Source organism: Oncorhynchus gorbuscha, linkage group LG22 (genome assembly GCF_021184085.1).
Source record: "Oncorhynchus gorbuscha isolate QuinsamMale2020 ecotype Even-year linkage group LG22, OgorEven_v1.0, whole genome shotgun sequence".
NCBI lineage: Eukaryota > Metazoa > Chordata > Actinopteri > Salmoniformes > Salmonidae > Oncorhynchus > Oncorhynchus gorbuscha.
In genome coordinates this window covers 41,009,178-41,026,039 of record NC_060194.1, presented here as the reverse complement: position 1 = coordinate 41,026,039, position 16,862 = coordinate 41,009,178, and the positions used below count along the sequence as shown (strand labels likewise).

General features: G+C 42.1%; 1 protein-coding gene across 1 annotated transcript in view; it reads right to left on the bottom strand.

The window, feature by feature from the left end:
- The window catches only part of LOC124009446, a 37,589-nt gene that overhangs the window by 4,878 nt on the left and 15,849 nt on the right, over positions 1 to 16,862 (bottom strand). The window contains exons 15-18 of the mRNA XM_046321259.1: positions 14,459 to 14,637; positions 2,220 to 2,468; positions 1,988 to 2,017; positions 133 to 1,855 (exon numbers count right to left, since the gene is read on the bottom strand). Coding sequence (XP_046177215.1) covers positions 133 to 1,855; positions 1,988 to 2,017; positions 2,220 to 2,468; positions 14,459 to 14,637 — 2,181 coding nt within the window. The remainder of the gene's footprint in view (positions 1 to 132; positions 1,856 to 1,987; positions 2,018 to 2,219; positions 2,469 to 14,458; positions 14,638 to 16,862) is intronic.

The window sequence follows — 16,862 nt, the reverse complement described above, 5'->3', positions numbered from 1 at the left end:
TTAGAATAAATATCCATGTCCAAACTAAACATTTTGGCTACGTTATGAGGTTCCAAGAGAAACATTATACTGAGCATAAATCAGTTTACATTATTATTATTAGGTGAGAAAGGAAAATGCAATAATACTCACACAAGATCTTTACATTTTCTCAAGCCTGGTGAAAGCATTTTCATGTTCTCTGCAGTTAAGTTGCACCCACTCAGACCAAGACTTTCAATGGACTTGCAGTGCTGAAGACAATACCTCAACACCCAACAGTCTGTGTTTGTCATGGGAGTCCCGGTCAGATGAATATCTGTGTATGTTTCCATGGCTTCTTTAACAAAATCATCTGCATGGAGCTCATATAGACAATGAAATGTGAAAAGCTGCATTGTACGTCTAACGATTCGATCCTCCTTTCCTTTTTCAATGACTTCCAGAATAAAATGTTTGAGCTGGGTCCAGGTTCCTTGAGAACAAGAGATGTATTTTTTATCCTCGAGCCGTTTTCCCACTTCCTTGTTTGCGATGCCGAAGAGAAATTGAACTATGGGTAGCAGGTGACTGTTTTTTTCCCCACGGTGAACCTTGGAAAGTAGCTCTCTAACTTTCTCCTGAGCTTCCTCATCACCCAGTAACATGTATGAGAGGGCTGTGAAAAACTCCTGGAAGCTGAGGTGCATGAAGCTGTACATAGTGGTCTGACTTACTCTTTTCTTTTGGAGAAACTTACACAAGAAGGGGACTTTGGAAGGATCTGACACTGTCTGTGAGACACAGTCATGGTCAAATGACACCTGCTGCTCTTCCATTCCCTTTTCTGCCAGCTTGCCTAGTCCTTGGAGGATAGTAAGAGCTGACTGACCCAAATCCTGACAGTGGTGCTTCAACAGAGTGTCAACAAATTCAACAAAGATGGAGGTGGTGGTCTCCAGCGATTGTATCATCTCTGTGCCTTCATCAAACTGCTCCCTATAAACTGTGCAAATGATCCAGCAGATGACTGGAATGAAACATGCGGTGAAAAGGGTTTCATTTTCCCTCACAAAGTCATAGGCTTGATGTGAGTGTTTCTTCTGTTTGAAGAACTTCTCAAAGTAGACCTTCACGCCTTCCTCCGAAAAGCCCAATATCTCAGCGTATCTCACTGGATGTTTGACCACTCCAATCAGTTTGTCCAACGCTGTGGACCTGGTGGTAACAAGCAGGAAGGACTCGGGTAAGATCTGTTTCCATATCAGGCCACTCAGTGTCACTTCGGGGGAGCATTGTGTCCACGGGTCCCTGGGGAGGGAGTCTTTAGGTACATCAAGTGAGAATTTGAGCTCATCAAAGCCGTCTACCAGGAAGAGAACCCTCTCAGGAGACTGGTGAAGGACCTGCTTGATCATTGATGATGAACTCTGATCGTAGTTAAGCAGATCCATCAGACTTTTTCTCCCAGTGGCCTGGTTCAGTTCTTTGCACCTCAGGTGAAAAACAAAGTCAAATCGGTCTTCGTAAAGTCTTCCAAAGGCCCAGTCAGACATGATCTTCTGACTGGTAAATGACTTGCCAGTTCCAGAGTGGCCCTGCAGTATCACTGTTCTCTGAATGTCTCCGTGCTCGTCTGGATCAAACAGCCGCTCCACTTTGGTACTCTTGTAGGTCTCGCTGTCCCTCTGGTCCATGACTTGATGAAAGTTCTGTCCTCTGGAGCGGATCTCCTCCTCTCTCTCTCTCTGCTGACGGTGTTTCTGGATGATCAGGGGCTCAGTGTAGCGATCATCTAGCTTCACATGTTCTCCAGGGAGAGAGTTGTACTCCTGCACTGTGGCATATTCACCTCTGATGAATTCCTTGTACTTTAGGCTTAATGTGCTTTTGTTCTCTACCCATTGATACAATAACAAAGGCAATTCATCATTTTACAAAACTTTTTCTGTTGAAAACAATGTTTAAATCATATTATTTGAATCATATTAATGTTGATATGTAAATAGGTGGAAAAGACATGGCTTACCTTGTTGATCTCCTTGTTTGATGTGGAATTCTATGTAAATTATATAAATAATGAATAATTACCTCACATTAAAGTGTTATTACAGTATACGTTTTCTCACAAGATATTGTTGTGGCAGACTCTGACTACAACCTAATAATCCATTGAAAATGTTAAAACACAACAGTCAGTTTCACCTTTTCCTCTACAAACTGTCTCTCAAGATTACATGTCTGTGTACATCTTCACTCACCCAAATCCTGGACCAGATTAGGTTCATTCTCCCTCAGTGTGGAGAGAAAGGCAGATTTCACTTTGTTTCCTCCAGAGTGGAGGGCTTTAAAGAGCTCCCTCATTTTGTCCTGATTAGTCCTGGCAGCACTGATGTTGGAGTACATCTCTTTATGAATCATGCCTTCAGATAGCAGCTCATCAGCTATAGGCATCACCATGGTGACCCTCTGAATGAGCTGGGACCTGTGTTCATCCACCAACTCAGCATCTATGGAGGGCACAGGTTAAACTTCATTATTATCAAGAATATACAGATTATTCATCCTTTAATTTGTGTGAATGCTTTTACAGTTCATATGCTTAGAATAGGAGTACAATTATTTATTATGTGTATTGAATGATATTGTGAAACACATTGAAGATAACAGACAGTAACAAATTATATGGATTTGAAAGAATTTTTGTATTTGCACAGACAAAAAGAATTCCATAACAATATTTCTCCATAGTCCATTATCACTGGCTTTGACTTAATAGCATTCCTTTAATGGGCAACTCAACTGCTCGGTAGAGCATATTTTTCAAGAGTACTTAAAAAAATATATAACTTATTATTAATTTAATCATTCTTAATTCTTAATCATTCAGGTCAACAACATTTTATAAACTTGCAATTTCCCATTGTAAGTTAAGTAAATTCAGTTTGGTTTTGTTCAATCATCTTAGAATGTGTGTTTAAAAAAATATGGGAGTCCGAAGATGAAAACAATGATAATTTTACTAAATGCATTGGTTGAGATGATAAAATATGCCAAGTAAAATGTACATGTGTCATTTAATTTGAAATGGGTTAAAAATAACCACCAGGTTGAACTGCCTGTTAAAAAGGTTCTAAATGGCACATGTCATCTTGTTTGATTATCATCCTGGTTACATGAGTAGGTTACATGCATGTCCCTTGCAAAAAAATGATTAGAGAAGACTGCAGCATCATAATTCTGCTCAGTTCAATAGCTGACCACAAGATGGTACTGTAGGCTACTACTTTGACATGTCACAGTTAGGAGACACAATAAACACAATCAAGTGGTACGGTATAATAAACAGCAGACTACACACAATACACAAGTTTTGCTGCTAGCAGTTGGTAGAGTTTGGTATTTGAGGGTTTTGGTGTGGGTGATAGTTGTGGATCGGGGTTGGACTTAGCCTGCTGGCAGGGCCAACCCCCCGAGGTTGTGCTGGCCCTTCTGCTGGTGGGGGCAGCTTCAGGTAGTGAATCAAGGTTTAGCTGGCCCTAGGATGTATACGCTCCCAGGACGTCACTGAGGACTATGTCAGGATCTATTTACGACGTTCTCATGACTTTCCTTTAACTAGTCCTGAAGTCGTCACGTGATTGTCCCAAGGGAACATTCTCTCTGGGACCTTTGTGTAATTCCTGGTTTCAGGACCTTCTTGGGTCCAGGGGACGATGACACAATGTCCCAACCATGACACAACGTCCTGATGACTTTAGGAAACCATTTTGTGATGTCCCGGGGACGTCCTAACGACTCATTATTGTTTGCAGGGAAGCTTAAAGCTCTCTTCCCGAAACTCTGTTATAAACTACATATAACCTCAGGATTGACTGTAGCTTTAGTAGTGTATTAGTATAGTTCTGTATAGTCTCACCATATCCAAGTCTAACTTACTGTAATCAGACGACTCCATTTTGCTCTCAGGAAAGGTCACACCTCAGCACGAAGTCATATGTCTCTTCACTGGTTGTCTACTAGGGAAACAATCAGTAATGTACTGCAATTATATGCCCATGAAATAGATAACACGTATATTTGGAGTATTTATAACTGTATTAAGACTTTAAAAACAAAACAAGGATGACCAAGGTACTCTTAATAAAATTAAAATGCTATTTAAATTCATTGTTAAAGCATATTCAGTTCATGTTTTTTTCCCACGCAAGCAGTTTTGAAATGTTTGTTCCATTTAACAAGCTGTAACTATAAAAGCGTTTTAATTATATGAAGTATGTTATTAGTCAACCAATTAACCAAAGACACCTACTATTTACAAAGATCTACTGTATCATAGCAGCACTTCCTTACCTTCTTCTTTTCAACAAGATATTAAAACTAGTTCACTTACTTCAGGTTGAAATGTCTGTTTTTCTTTGACTCTTTGTGGCCCACAAATGCTCAATGTCAGTCCAGTTTCTTTTGTCCCAGTTTTCTACAGGAGGCACTCCTTAAGGGCTTATTGGACTTTACCCTACCTGAAAAATCACACATTCCGTTTGCAACCTGTTTCCGATACATTTTAACTGTAGTAATTTAAATAAAACTATACTAAACTAAATTTACTCCAAGCTTGCTTGTGCATGTGTTGTGAAAGCTATTTTAACATGTATTTGAATTGTAATCAGATTGTAACATCACAATAAAATGAGTTGGTGTGTAATTCTTGTACATCCAACACATTTTTAAACATGTACATTTCTAGTAGGCTACTCACCCCTCATAAACACAGTTGAAGGTGCGGTGTGAAAATGTAGTTTTCTGATCTTTATGAATGTAGTGTTTTGTGCGCAAGTCAATTATTGCCAGGCAAGGAGTGGTCTACCTTCACAGGCAACATTCCTGTTTAACCCGTTCAGTGAGGTTGTGGAAAAGGGGTTAGGAGATCAGTCACAGACCAACTGATTAGACCCGATGAAAACCTGTCCATAATGTGAAAATAAGAGGACCATCTGCCTCATTTGATAATAAAGTTATGTTCAACATTTTGTAATGGTGTAAAACCATATTGGGGTTGGTAAACATTAATCAATCAATTTGTTAGAAGACAGAAAGACAAGTTTTACAGTAGACAGAGTTGTATTATTATGTGCCCTAGCCAATGCTACTGTACATGCATTACATTCACTGGTAGAGTTACACAGTTTGTTCGGAAAGTATTCAGAAACCTTGACTTTTTCCACATTTTGATACGTTACAGCCTTCTCAAATTTAAACATTTTTCTCCTCATCAATCTACACACAATACCCCATAATGACAAAGCAAATACAGGTTTTTAGAATTTTTTGCAAAACTATTAAACATTTAAAACAGAAATATCCCTTTTACATTACAATTTAGACTCCGTACTTTGTTGAAGCACCTTTGGCAGTTATTACAGCCTTGAGTCTTCTTTGGTTGGACGCTACAAGTTTGGCAAACCTATATTTGGGGAGTTTCCCCTAGTCTTCTCTGCAGATCCTCTCAAGTTATGTCAGGTTGGATGGGGAGCGTTGCTGAACAGCAAAGGGAATCCCAGGCGTGAGCTGCACAGTGATGCGAGCCTACCAGACGAGTTAAATGCCTTTTATCCTCACTTCAAGGCAAGCAACACTGAAGCATGCACGAGAGCACCAGCTGTTCTGGACGACTGGGTGATAACGCTCTCGGTAGCCGATGTGAGCAAGACGTTGACAAAGCCAGCTGGGCCAGACGGATTACCAGGATTGTGAACACGGGAGCATCATGGGGGGGGGGGGTTATGACGTTGAAGCCATGGGAGGCCGAGGATGATCTTGTGTACGGGTGCACTGATGATGAGGAAGGGAAGGCTTTCTTTAATCATGGATTCCAAGGTGAGGGTGAGTGGTGCTGTGATGTGTGTTATTGTCCTGGATCCTAGTGCTTGACTATCCAGAGCTTGAACAGGACAAGGGGAGGAGAGTGGGTATGTGGTGATGTTAAGGGAGGAGACGAGGGCCTGGTCAATAAGATTCACCTGCGGCATTGGAGTCCACTAGAGCTGTAGAAACAAAACATGAAGGTCGGCCAGCCAGTGAAATCGTTACTGGGAAAGGTTCGTCGGAAAGTGATGATGATAGAATACTCACACTTAACCCAGGAGACGGATAATCACGTGGCTGTCCCTCTGCTCACGTGGACCCCAAGTTAGAATGTACCAGACGCCGTTGAAGCTGGTGCCCGTCCTGTCCGCAAGGACAGAGGCCCAGCTGTCTATGACGGCATCGTTGAGCCGCGGAGAGGCGTGTAGCCCATGGGTTCAGACTCAGAATGATCAACGGAGGAGGGAGAGAGGCGATGGGGGTACTGACGTTCCCGAAGCAGGTTATCCAGACGGATGGCCATCGTGATGAGGGCATCCAAGGATAGGTTGTCGTCAGCTATGTGACGTCCATATCTGATCCAACATGACACTAGATGGTAGTCTAGATGCGTCTGATTCCTTTGTAATGGCTCTAATTCATTGGTTGTGCGAATATGCCCTCTTGTAGAAAAGACATGTTTTATGATCATATGTCTTCTTACTTTGATATTTTTCATTGAGTAGATGCCCAGATTTGACTGAACCAAGGTATCTGTCTATAACTTATACAATGTGTACTGAACTGAGGTGTATGTTTATAGCTTAGCCAGCATGTACTTGTCCATGGAGTCCCCAGGCAGAGCGACAGGGAGGGAGAGGTGTACTTTCCTGCTGCCTGATATACTGTAGACCACTCTGTTCTTCAAGTACGTTGGCAGGTATGGGTACTTATACTTCATGGAACTCATGATAACCATTAATGTCTGGTGTAGACCCTAGACTATGGCACCCCTCATGTCTCTAGTATAACCGATGATGAACAATATTTCAAGTTTTAGAAATCCGAAACCATCAGGAGACACAAGAAATCCTGATTGAACTTCTCAAAAACTCACTTAAAACTTCTTATGGCTGAGATCCCGCTAACGGGATCGATATGACAACAGCCAGTGAAAGTGCAGGGCGCCAAATTCAAAACAACAGAAATCTCATAATTAAAATTCCTCAGACATACAAGTATTCCACACCATTTTAAAGATGCACTTCATGTTAATCCCACCACAGTGTCCAATTTCAAATAGGCTTTACGGCGAAAGCACCACAAACGATTATGTTAGGTAATGGGAAATTTTAATTGTAACCAACAAAGCAGTTTTAAGTTAAGAAAAAAATATTTACTAAATAAAATAAAGTTAATGATAATAAAAGAGCAACAAAAAAAGAACTATAATGAGGCTATATACAGGGGTACCGGTACCGAGTCAATGTGCGGAGGTACAGGTTAGTCGAGGTAATTGAGGTAATGTACATGTAGGTAGGGGTAAAGTGACCATGCATAGATACTATATAATAAACAGTGAGTAGCAGCAGCGTAAAAAAAAGGGGGGGGGGGGGCAACGCAAATAGTCAGTGTGGCCATTTGATTAGCTGTTCAGCAGTGTCATGGCTTGGGGGTGGAAGCTGTTCAGAAGCCTTTTGGACCTAGACTTGGCGCACCGGTACCGCTTACGTACATAGGCTTAATGTACACATGCTCAAACTCGTACACTTTTGATAGACTTAAAGGGGCAAGCTGTAGTTGATACATCAATTTGTGGACTTACAGATCATATTTACAGTACCAGTCAAAAGTTTGGAAACACCTACTCATCCCATCTGGTTTGCGTTTAGTGGGACTATCATTTGTTTTTCAACAGGACATTGACCCAAAACACACCTCTAGGCTGTGTCAGGGCTATTTGACCAAGGAGAGTGATGGAGTTCCGCATCAGATGACCTGGCCTCCATAATCACCCAACCTCAACCCAATTGAGATGGTTTGTGAGGGAGTTGGACCGCAGAGTGAAGGAAAAGCAGCCAACAAGTGCTCAGCATATGTGGGAACTCCTTCAAGACTGTTGGAAAAGCATTCCTCGTGAGGCTTGTTGAAAGAATGCCAAGGAGCTGTGTTGGGTCACTGTCCTGTTGAAAAACAAATGATAGTCCCACTAAGCACAAACCAGATGGGATGGCATATCGCTGCAGAATGCTGTGGTAGCTATGCTGGTTAAGTGTGCTTTGAATTTTAAATAAATCAGACGGTGTCACCAGAAAAGCACCATCACACCTCCTCCTCCATGCTTCACTGTTGGAACCACACAGGCAGAGATCAATCCTCCCCTAACCTGGACGATGCTGGGCCAATTGTGTGCCGCCTAATGGGTCTCTGTTAGGTATGCGTAACTGGCATGTAAGGAAGTCAGGCGCAGGAGAGCAGAATTTGGGTAGCAAACAGAGCCTTTTATTTAGGCGAACAAAAACACACGGCACTAAGAACACTAAACACAATACGGGTAACATAACCCAGCGCTAACCAGTGTAGCGTGCACATACACGAAACAACAAACAATTCCACACATAGACATGGGGGGGAACAGAGGGTTATATACATGTCTAATACCGAGGGAATTGAAACCACGTGTGAAGGAAAACAAAACAAGACAAATGGAAAAATGAAAGGTGGATCAGCGATGGCTAGAAAACCAGTGACGTTGACCGAACAAGGGGAGGAACCGACTTCGCGGAAGTCGTGACAGTCTCCCGGTTGCGGCCTGAGCATGGGATCGAACTAGGATATGTATTGACACAGCTAGCACTGAGATGAAGTGCCTTAGACTGCTGTGCCACTCAGGAGGCCCGTGTGTCCAAACTTTTGAATATATACATATATCAATGAGCCCAATCAGCTCTCCATGTCAACAAAATCATTAACAACAGAGTAGGGCTTCGTTTTGGGGTTATACTCAGGTCAAATAATTTGGTTGATCTATACTTCCATAAGTCCTATTCTTGAAGATCAAGGGGTATAACATTTATTGGAATGACTAGATTTCTGATAGAGTTTGGTTTTTAATGTAAAGAAGTAATTTAATCATATTATTATGTGTAGTAGAAAGCGATGGGTTAGAAGAAGCCTACATAACCAACCTACAAAGTAAAATTTAACATCCATATATGGCCAGCTGTCATGTTTTGTCTTAGATTGTCTTGTCATTATGCTTTCCCTTCTGTTCGTTTCCCCCTGCTGGTCTTATTAGGTTCGTTCCCTTTTTCTATCCCTCTCTCTCCCCCCTCCCTCTCTCTCCTCTCTCTATCGTTCCTGCTCCCAGCTGTTCCTATTCCCCTAATCATCATTTAGTCTTCCCACACCTGTTCCTTATCTTTTCCCCTGATTAGAGTCCCTATTTCTTCCCTTGTTTTCCGTTCCTGTCCTGTCGGATCCTTGTCTATTGTTCACCGTGCTGTGTCTATGTATTGCCCTGTCGTGTCGTGTTTCCCTCAGATGCTGCGTGGTGAGCAGGTGTCTGAGACTGCTACGTTCAAGTGCCTTCCCGAGGCAACCTGCAGTTCTTGATCAAGTCTCCAGTCTGTTCTCGTCATTACGAGTAGTATTATGCCTTTTGTTTGTAAAGTAACTTTACTGGATTAAAAACTCTGTTTTCGCCAAGTCGCTTTTGGGTCCTCATTCACCTGCATAACAGCCAGCTATGTAAACTTTAACATTGATTTATCCTACGAAAGATGTCGTTCAATTGGTAACATACCTTTTTGTCTTCTTCTAATGTCTATTAAGGGGGAAGTTGTCTAAAAGTAACTGAATGTAATCAGATTACGTTACTGAGTTTGGGTAATCCAAAAGTTACGTTACTGATTACAATTTTGGACAGGTAACTAGTACCTGTAACAGATTACATTTCGAAAGTAACCAACATATCAAATCAAATCCAATTGTATTGGTCACATACACATATGTAGCAGATATTATTGCGGGTGTAGCGAAATGCTTGTGTTTCTAGCTCCAACAGTGTAGTAATATCAAAATATTCACAACAATACACACAAACCTAAAAGTAAAATAATTACATAAATAAGTACATAAATATTAGGAAGAGCAATGTCGAAATGGAATAGACTAAAATACAGTAGAATAGAATACAGTATATACAATACAGTTGGTCGGAAGTTTACATACACCTTAGCCAAATACATTTAAACTCAGTTTTTCACAATTCCTGACATTTAATCCAAGTCAAAATTCCCTGTCTAACGTCAGCTAGGATCACCACTTTATTTTAAGAATGTGAAATGTCAGAATAATAGTAATGAATAATGATTTATTTCAGCTTTTATTTTTTTCAGCACATTCCCAGAGGGTCAGAAGTTTAGATACACTCAATTAGTATTTGGTAGGATTGCCTTTAAATTGTTTAATTTGGGTCAAACATTTCGGGTAGACTTCCACAAGCTTCCCACAATAAGTTGGGTGAATTTTGGCCCTTTCCTCCTGACAGAGCTGGTGTAACTGAGTCAGGTTTGTAGGCCTCCTTGCTCGCACACGCTTTTTCAGTTCTGCCCACAAATGTTCTATAGGACTGAGTTCAGGGCTTTGTGATGGCTACTCCAATACCTTGACTTTGTTGTCCTTATCAAGCCATTTTGCCTTAAGCCATTTTGGAAGTACGCTTGGGGTCATTGTCCATTTGGAAGACCCATTTGCGACCAAGCTTTAACTTCCTGTCTGATGTCTTGAGATGTTGCTTTAATTTATTCACATATTTTTCTGTGCTCATGATGCCATCTATTTTGTGAAGTGCACTAGACCCTCCTACAGCAAAGTACCCCCACAACATGATGCTGCCACCCCTGTGCTTCATGGTTGGGATGGTGCTCTTTGGCTTGCAAGACTCCTTTTTCCTCCAAACATAACAATGGTCATTATGGCCAAACAGTTCTATTTTTGTTTCATCAGACCAGAGGACATTTCTCCAAAAAGTACAATCTTTGTCCCCATGTGCAGTTGCAAACCGTAGTCTGGCTTTTTTATGGCAGTTTTGGAGCAGAGGCTTCTTCCTTGCTGAGCGGCCTTTCAGGTTATGTCGATATAGGACTCGTTTTACTGTGGATATAGATGCTTTTGTACCTTTTTCCTCCAGCATCTTCACAACGTCCTTTGCTGTTGTTCTGGGATTGATTTGCACATTTGCACCAAAGTACATTTATCTCTAGGAGACAGAACGCGTCTCCTTCCTGAGCGACATGATGGCTGCCTGGTCCCATGGTGTTTATCTTACGTACTATTGTTTGTACAGATGAATGTGGTTCCTTACGTTGTTTGGAAATTGTTCCCAAGGATTTACCAGACTTGTGGAGGTCTACAATTTTTTTCTGAGGTCTTGGCTGATTTCTTTTGATTTTCCCTCGATGTCAAGCAGAGGCACTGAGTTTGAAGGTAGGGCATGAAATACATCCATAGGTACACCTCCAATTGACTCAAATTATGTCAATTAGCCTGTCAGAAGCTTCTAAAGCCATGACATCATTTTCTGGAATTTTCCAAGCTGTTTAAAGGCACAGTCAACTTGCTGTTTAAAAGCACAGTGTATGTACACTTCTGACCCACTGGAATTGTGATACAGTGAATGATAAGTGAAATAATCTGTTTGTAATCAATTGTTGGAAAAATGACTTGTGTCATGCAAAGTAGATGTCCTAACCGACTTGCCAAAACTATAGTTTTTTAACAATAAATTTGTGGAGTGGTTGAAAAACAAGATTTAATGACTCCAACCTAAGTGTATGTAAACTTCTGACGTCAACTGTACATATGAGAAGGGTATAGTAAAAATATGTAACCATTATTAAAGTGACTAGTGTTCCATTATTAAAGTGACCAGTGATTCCATGTGTATGTATATGGTGCAGCAGCCTCTAAGGTGCAGGGTTACGTAACCAAGTGGAAGCCGCCTAGTGGTGGCTGATGGCCTTGAGATGGAAGCTGTTTTTCAGTCTCTAGGTCCCAGCTTTGATGCACCTGTACTGACCTCGCCTTCAAATCAAATCAAATGTTATTGGTCACATACACAAGGTTAGCAGATGCTAATGTGAGTGTAGCGAAATGCTTGTGCTTCTAGTTCCCGACCATGCAAGTAATCTAACAATTTCACAACAACTACCTTATACACACAAGTGTAAAGGAATGAATAAGAATATGTACATATAAATATTTGGATGAGCAATGGCCCATGCATACCCCACATGACATGTCACAAGAAGTCTCTTCACAGTCACATGTCCAGAACAGACTATGGGAGGGACACAGTACTACACAGAGCCATGACTACATGGACCTCTATTCCACATCAAGTAACTGACACAAGCAGTAAAATGAGATTTAAAAAACAGATAACAAAACACCTTATGGAACAGTGGGGACTGTGAAGAGACACACACATTGGCACAGACACATGCATACACACACACACACACACACACACGATAATATACACACAATAATATACACAGTATACATACACATGGATTTAGTACTGTAGATATATGGTAGTGGTTTAATAGGGGCCTGAGGGCACACAGTCTGTTGTGAAATCTGTGAATGGATTGTAATGTTTTAAAATTGTATAAACTGCCTTTATTTTTCTGGACCCCAGGAAGAGTAGTTGCTGCTTTGACAGCAGCTACTGGGGATCCATAATAGATACAAATCCACCGCTGCTACTCTCTGTTGTTATTATCTATGCATAGTCACTTTAATAACTCTACCTACATGTACATATTACCTCAACTAACCCGCACATTGACTCTGTACCAGTACCCCCTGTATATAGTCTCACTATTGTTATTTTACTGCTGCTCTTTAATTACTTGTTACTTTTAGTTCTTATTCTTAGCTATACATATATATTTTTTTTACTGCATTGTTGGTTAGGGACTCGTAAGTAAGCATTTCAGTGTAAGGTCTACCTGTTGTATTCGGCACGTGACTAATACCGTTTTATTTGATTTGTACTGTAGAGCAGTAGTTAGTATATTTGAGGAACCAGAATACAGTATATACATATAAAGTGGGTAAAACAGTATGTAAACATTATTTAAGTTACCAGTGTTCAATGACTCTATGTACATAGGGCAGCAATCTCTAATGTGCAGGGTAGAGTATCGGGTGGTAGCCAGCTAGAACAGTGACTAAGGTTCAGGGTAGAGTATCTGGTGGTAGCCAGCTAGAACAGTGACTAAGGTTCAGGATAGAGTATCGGGTGGTAGCCGGCTAGAACAGTGATTAAGGTTCAGGGTAGAGTATCGGGTGGTAGCCAGCTAGAACAGTGACTAAGGTTCAGGGTAGAGTATCGGGTGGTAGCCAGCTAGAACAGTGACTAAGGTTCAGGGTAGAGTATCGGGTGGTAGCCGGCTAGAACAGTGATTAAGGTTCAGGGTAGAGTATCGGGTGGTAGCCGGCTAGAACAGTGATTAAGGTTCAGGGTAGAGTATCGGGTGGTAGCCGGGTAGAACAGTGATTAAGGTTCAGGGTAGAGTATCGGGTGGTAGCCGGCTAGAACAGTGATTAAGGTTCAGGGTAGAGTATCGGGTGGTAGCCGGCTAGAACAGTGATTAAGGTTCAGGGTAGAGTATCTGGTGGTAGCCGGCTAGAACAGTGATTAAAGTTCAGGGTAGAGTATCGGGTGGTAGCCGGCTAGAACAGTGATTAAGGTTCAGGGTAGAGTATCTGGTGGTAGCCGGCTAGAACAGTGATTAAGGTTCAGGGTAGAGTATCTGGTGGTAGCCGGCTAGAACAGTGATTAAGGTACAGGGCAGGGTACAGGGTACAGGGCGGAGGCCGGCTAGTGGTGACTGTTCAACAGTCTGGTGGCCTGGAGATAGAAGCTGTTTCTCAGTCTCTCTGTCCCAGCTTTGATACAGCTGTACGGTCTTCGCCTTCTAGATGGTAGGAGAGTTCACAGGTTTGGTGGCTGAGGTCCTTGATGATCTTCTCTTGGCCTTTATGTGACACCGGGTGCTATAGATGTCACGGAGAGCAGGCAGTGTGTCCCTGGTGATGTGTTCGGCTGATCACACCACCCTCTGGAGAGCCCTGCGGTTACGAACGGTGCAATTGCCATACCAGGCGGTGATACAGCCGACAGGATGCTCTCAACATTTCATCTGTCCAAGTTCATACAGGTCTTGGGAAAAGCCTAGTTTCTTCAGCCTGCTGAGGTTGAAGAGGCACCATTGCACCTTCTTCACCATGCTGTCTGTGTGAAGGGACCATTTCAGGTTGTCAGTGATTTGCACGCCGAGGGACTTTAATCTTTTGAACCTCTCCACTGCAGCCCCATCGACGTGGATGGGGGCGTGTTCTCTCTACTTCCTCCTTTAGTCCATAATCTGCTATCAGCTCTTTCCTTTTGTTGACGTTGAGGTTATTTTCCTGGTACTTCTCCCCGCAAGTGCTCTCACCTCCCCCTGTAGGCTGTATCATTGTTGTTGGTAATCAGGCCTACCAGTGTTGTGTCATCAGCAAACTTGCTGATTGAGTTGGATACGTGCATGAACAGCAGTCATGGGTGAAAAGGGAGTACATGAGGGGGCTGAGAATGTACCCCTGTGTTTGCCTGTGTTGAGGATGAGCGTGGCAGAGGTGTTGTTGCCTACTTCACCACTTGGGGTTGGCCCGTCCGGAAGTCCATGACCCAGTTGCACGAGGAGGGGCATTCCTGCATGTGGGCATTCCTGCATCTGCAGGAACCCCTCTTTATACTTATATTGGTCGATGTTTAAGCTAGGACAGGCATGAGATGGGGGCGCTCCAGTACGTGGCTTTAATGCACAATAACGTTGGATGCCAGCTGCCGATAAACCCCACACAAGACGGGGCGGGGGCGACAATGGTAGCTAGCTAGCCATACAACGGTAGACAGTGTCCTTCGCCCCCGCTTATCTGGCACTGTTTTCCCACAGTTCTAACGTTGAGGGCAGGTGTTCGGCAGGCAGGAGCGTAAGGACACTGTGTGCTAGCTTAGCCAGCTAGTCTTCCCAGTACACAGCAGGCGGGAGGCAGAGGCGACACCGTGTCCTAGCTAGCTAACTAGCAAGCTAAATGCATCATATGCATCATACAGGCCAGATTTCTGTATTTTGAAAGTTACAATCTTGATAACTTAATTGCTGACATGCAAAATGTTGTTGGACTATATCAACAATGGACTAATGAAAGAAATTTAAACACTTAAAATGCTGTCAGAATGCAGTATACCTGCAGGACACTGCAATATAACTGCTGTCAGAATGCAGTATACCTGCAGGACACTGCAATATAACTGCTGTCAGAATGCAGTATACCTGCAGGACACTGCAATATAACTGCACTTCATGATGACAGAAGTGAGTGTTATGGGGTGATAGTCATTTAGTTCAGTTACCTTTGCTTTCTTGGGAACAGGAACAATATTGTACATCTTGAAGCAAGTGGGGTAACAGACTGGGATAGGGAGAGATTGAATATGTCTGTAAATTCTCCAGCCAGCCTGTCTGCACATGCTCTGAGGTCACAGTTTGGGATGCCATCTGAGCCGGAAGCCTTGCGAGGGTTAACACGCTTAAAATTATTTTGTCACGTCGAGAGCACAGAGTCCTCACGAACGTCCGTGGCTCGATGTTGTTTTCCTCGAAGCGGGCAAAGAAGGTGTTTAGTTCGTCCAGAGCGAGGCATCGGTGTCTGTTTTTGTAATCCGTGATTGTCTGGAGTCCCTGCCACATACATCTCATGTCTGAGCAGTTGAATTGCGACTCCACCTTGTCCCTGTCTAATAAATACATCTAATGTAGGACAACATCACAAAAATAATCAATTTGGCCTGTCGTATCATATAGTCTCATTTATAATACAGAAAATGTTGGCTTTCTCAATAACAGTACACCATATTTTGTGTTAACTGCAGGCTACAGCTCGTAAAGCCAGACAACGGCATCTTCGAAAACGTTTGATACTTAGCTCATGTAGTACATGTTGTTTTGAATCAGTAGGTTATTTATCTTCTCAGAAAATGTATGTTAATTTAACGTAAATAACTGGGATTAGGGTGGTCCACAAACAAAGTTTATTGGTTAATTATTCGTTCATTCAATACATCTACAACTTTTTTTTACTCTTGTTTATTCACACAAATCACACACAATTACAATGTAAACAACACAATGTAAAAAATATAAATAATATACTCAACAATGATTTATTTAAAGTATAAAGACTTTAGACAAGTTATATACACACAGGGCAGAAGGGTACAAAGATTAAAGGCTAATCTGTAGTTCAAACAAGAACACAACGAACACCCTGTCACTGTTCCTGTAATCAGCCGATTGGTGGAGGGTGGAGAAATGCAACCACTCACATTCACAGACAGTCATGACCACAAAGATTGACCATTAACTGGACCAAAATGTAAGTTTACAATGGTGTTTTTAAGAAAGGGAGCAAAATAAGCATACGTTTTAGGGTCTGATGGGGCAAGAGGCACAAGTTACATTCTTCAAGCATTGATGGACACACATCACCAATCTCAAGGCCTACCCCCACCACACACATAAAACATCCCTCCAACCAAGTCAGAGGTGTAATGTGGTGAGGTTGGACCCAGGTGTAGAGAAGAGACCAGATGAGGAATCAGTGGTTATGGATGAACCTAATATTTAACTGAGATACGGTAGCCAAAGGATCACGAAAACGCTCTCAGCAAACGCACACGGTAAACAATTCATAATGAGTAATAGGACACACCTGAATGTCATCAATGTCTCCAGGACGGTCTCTGGCGCCCTCTGGTGACAGGTGGAACCATGACAATAGGGAAGTCAAATACATATCCATTTTGTTTTAATAAGAATGCAATCAGAAGGTGGACTGTTCATAGTAAGACCGGTATGGAGCCTAAGTTTCATAAAATAGTATGGAGTTCCCACGTGTACTCAATGTAATGTCTTATTTATAAGATGAGGGAACCACCA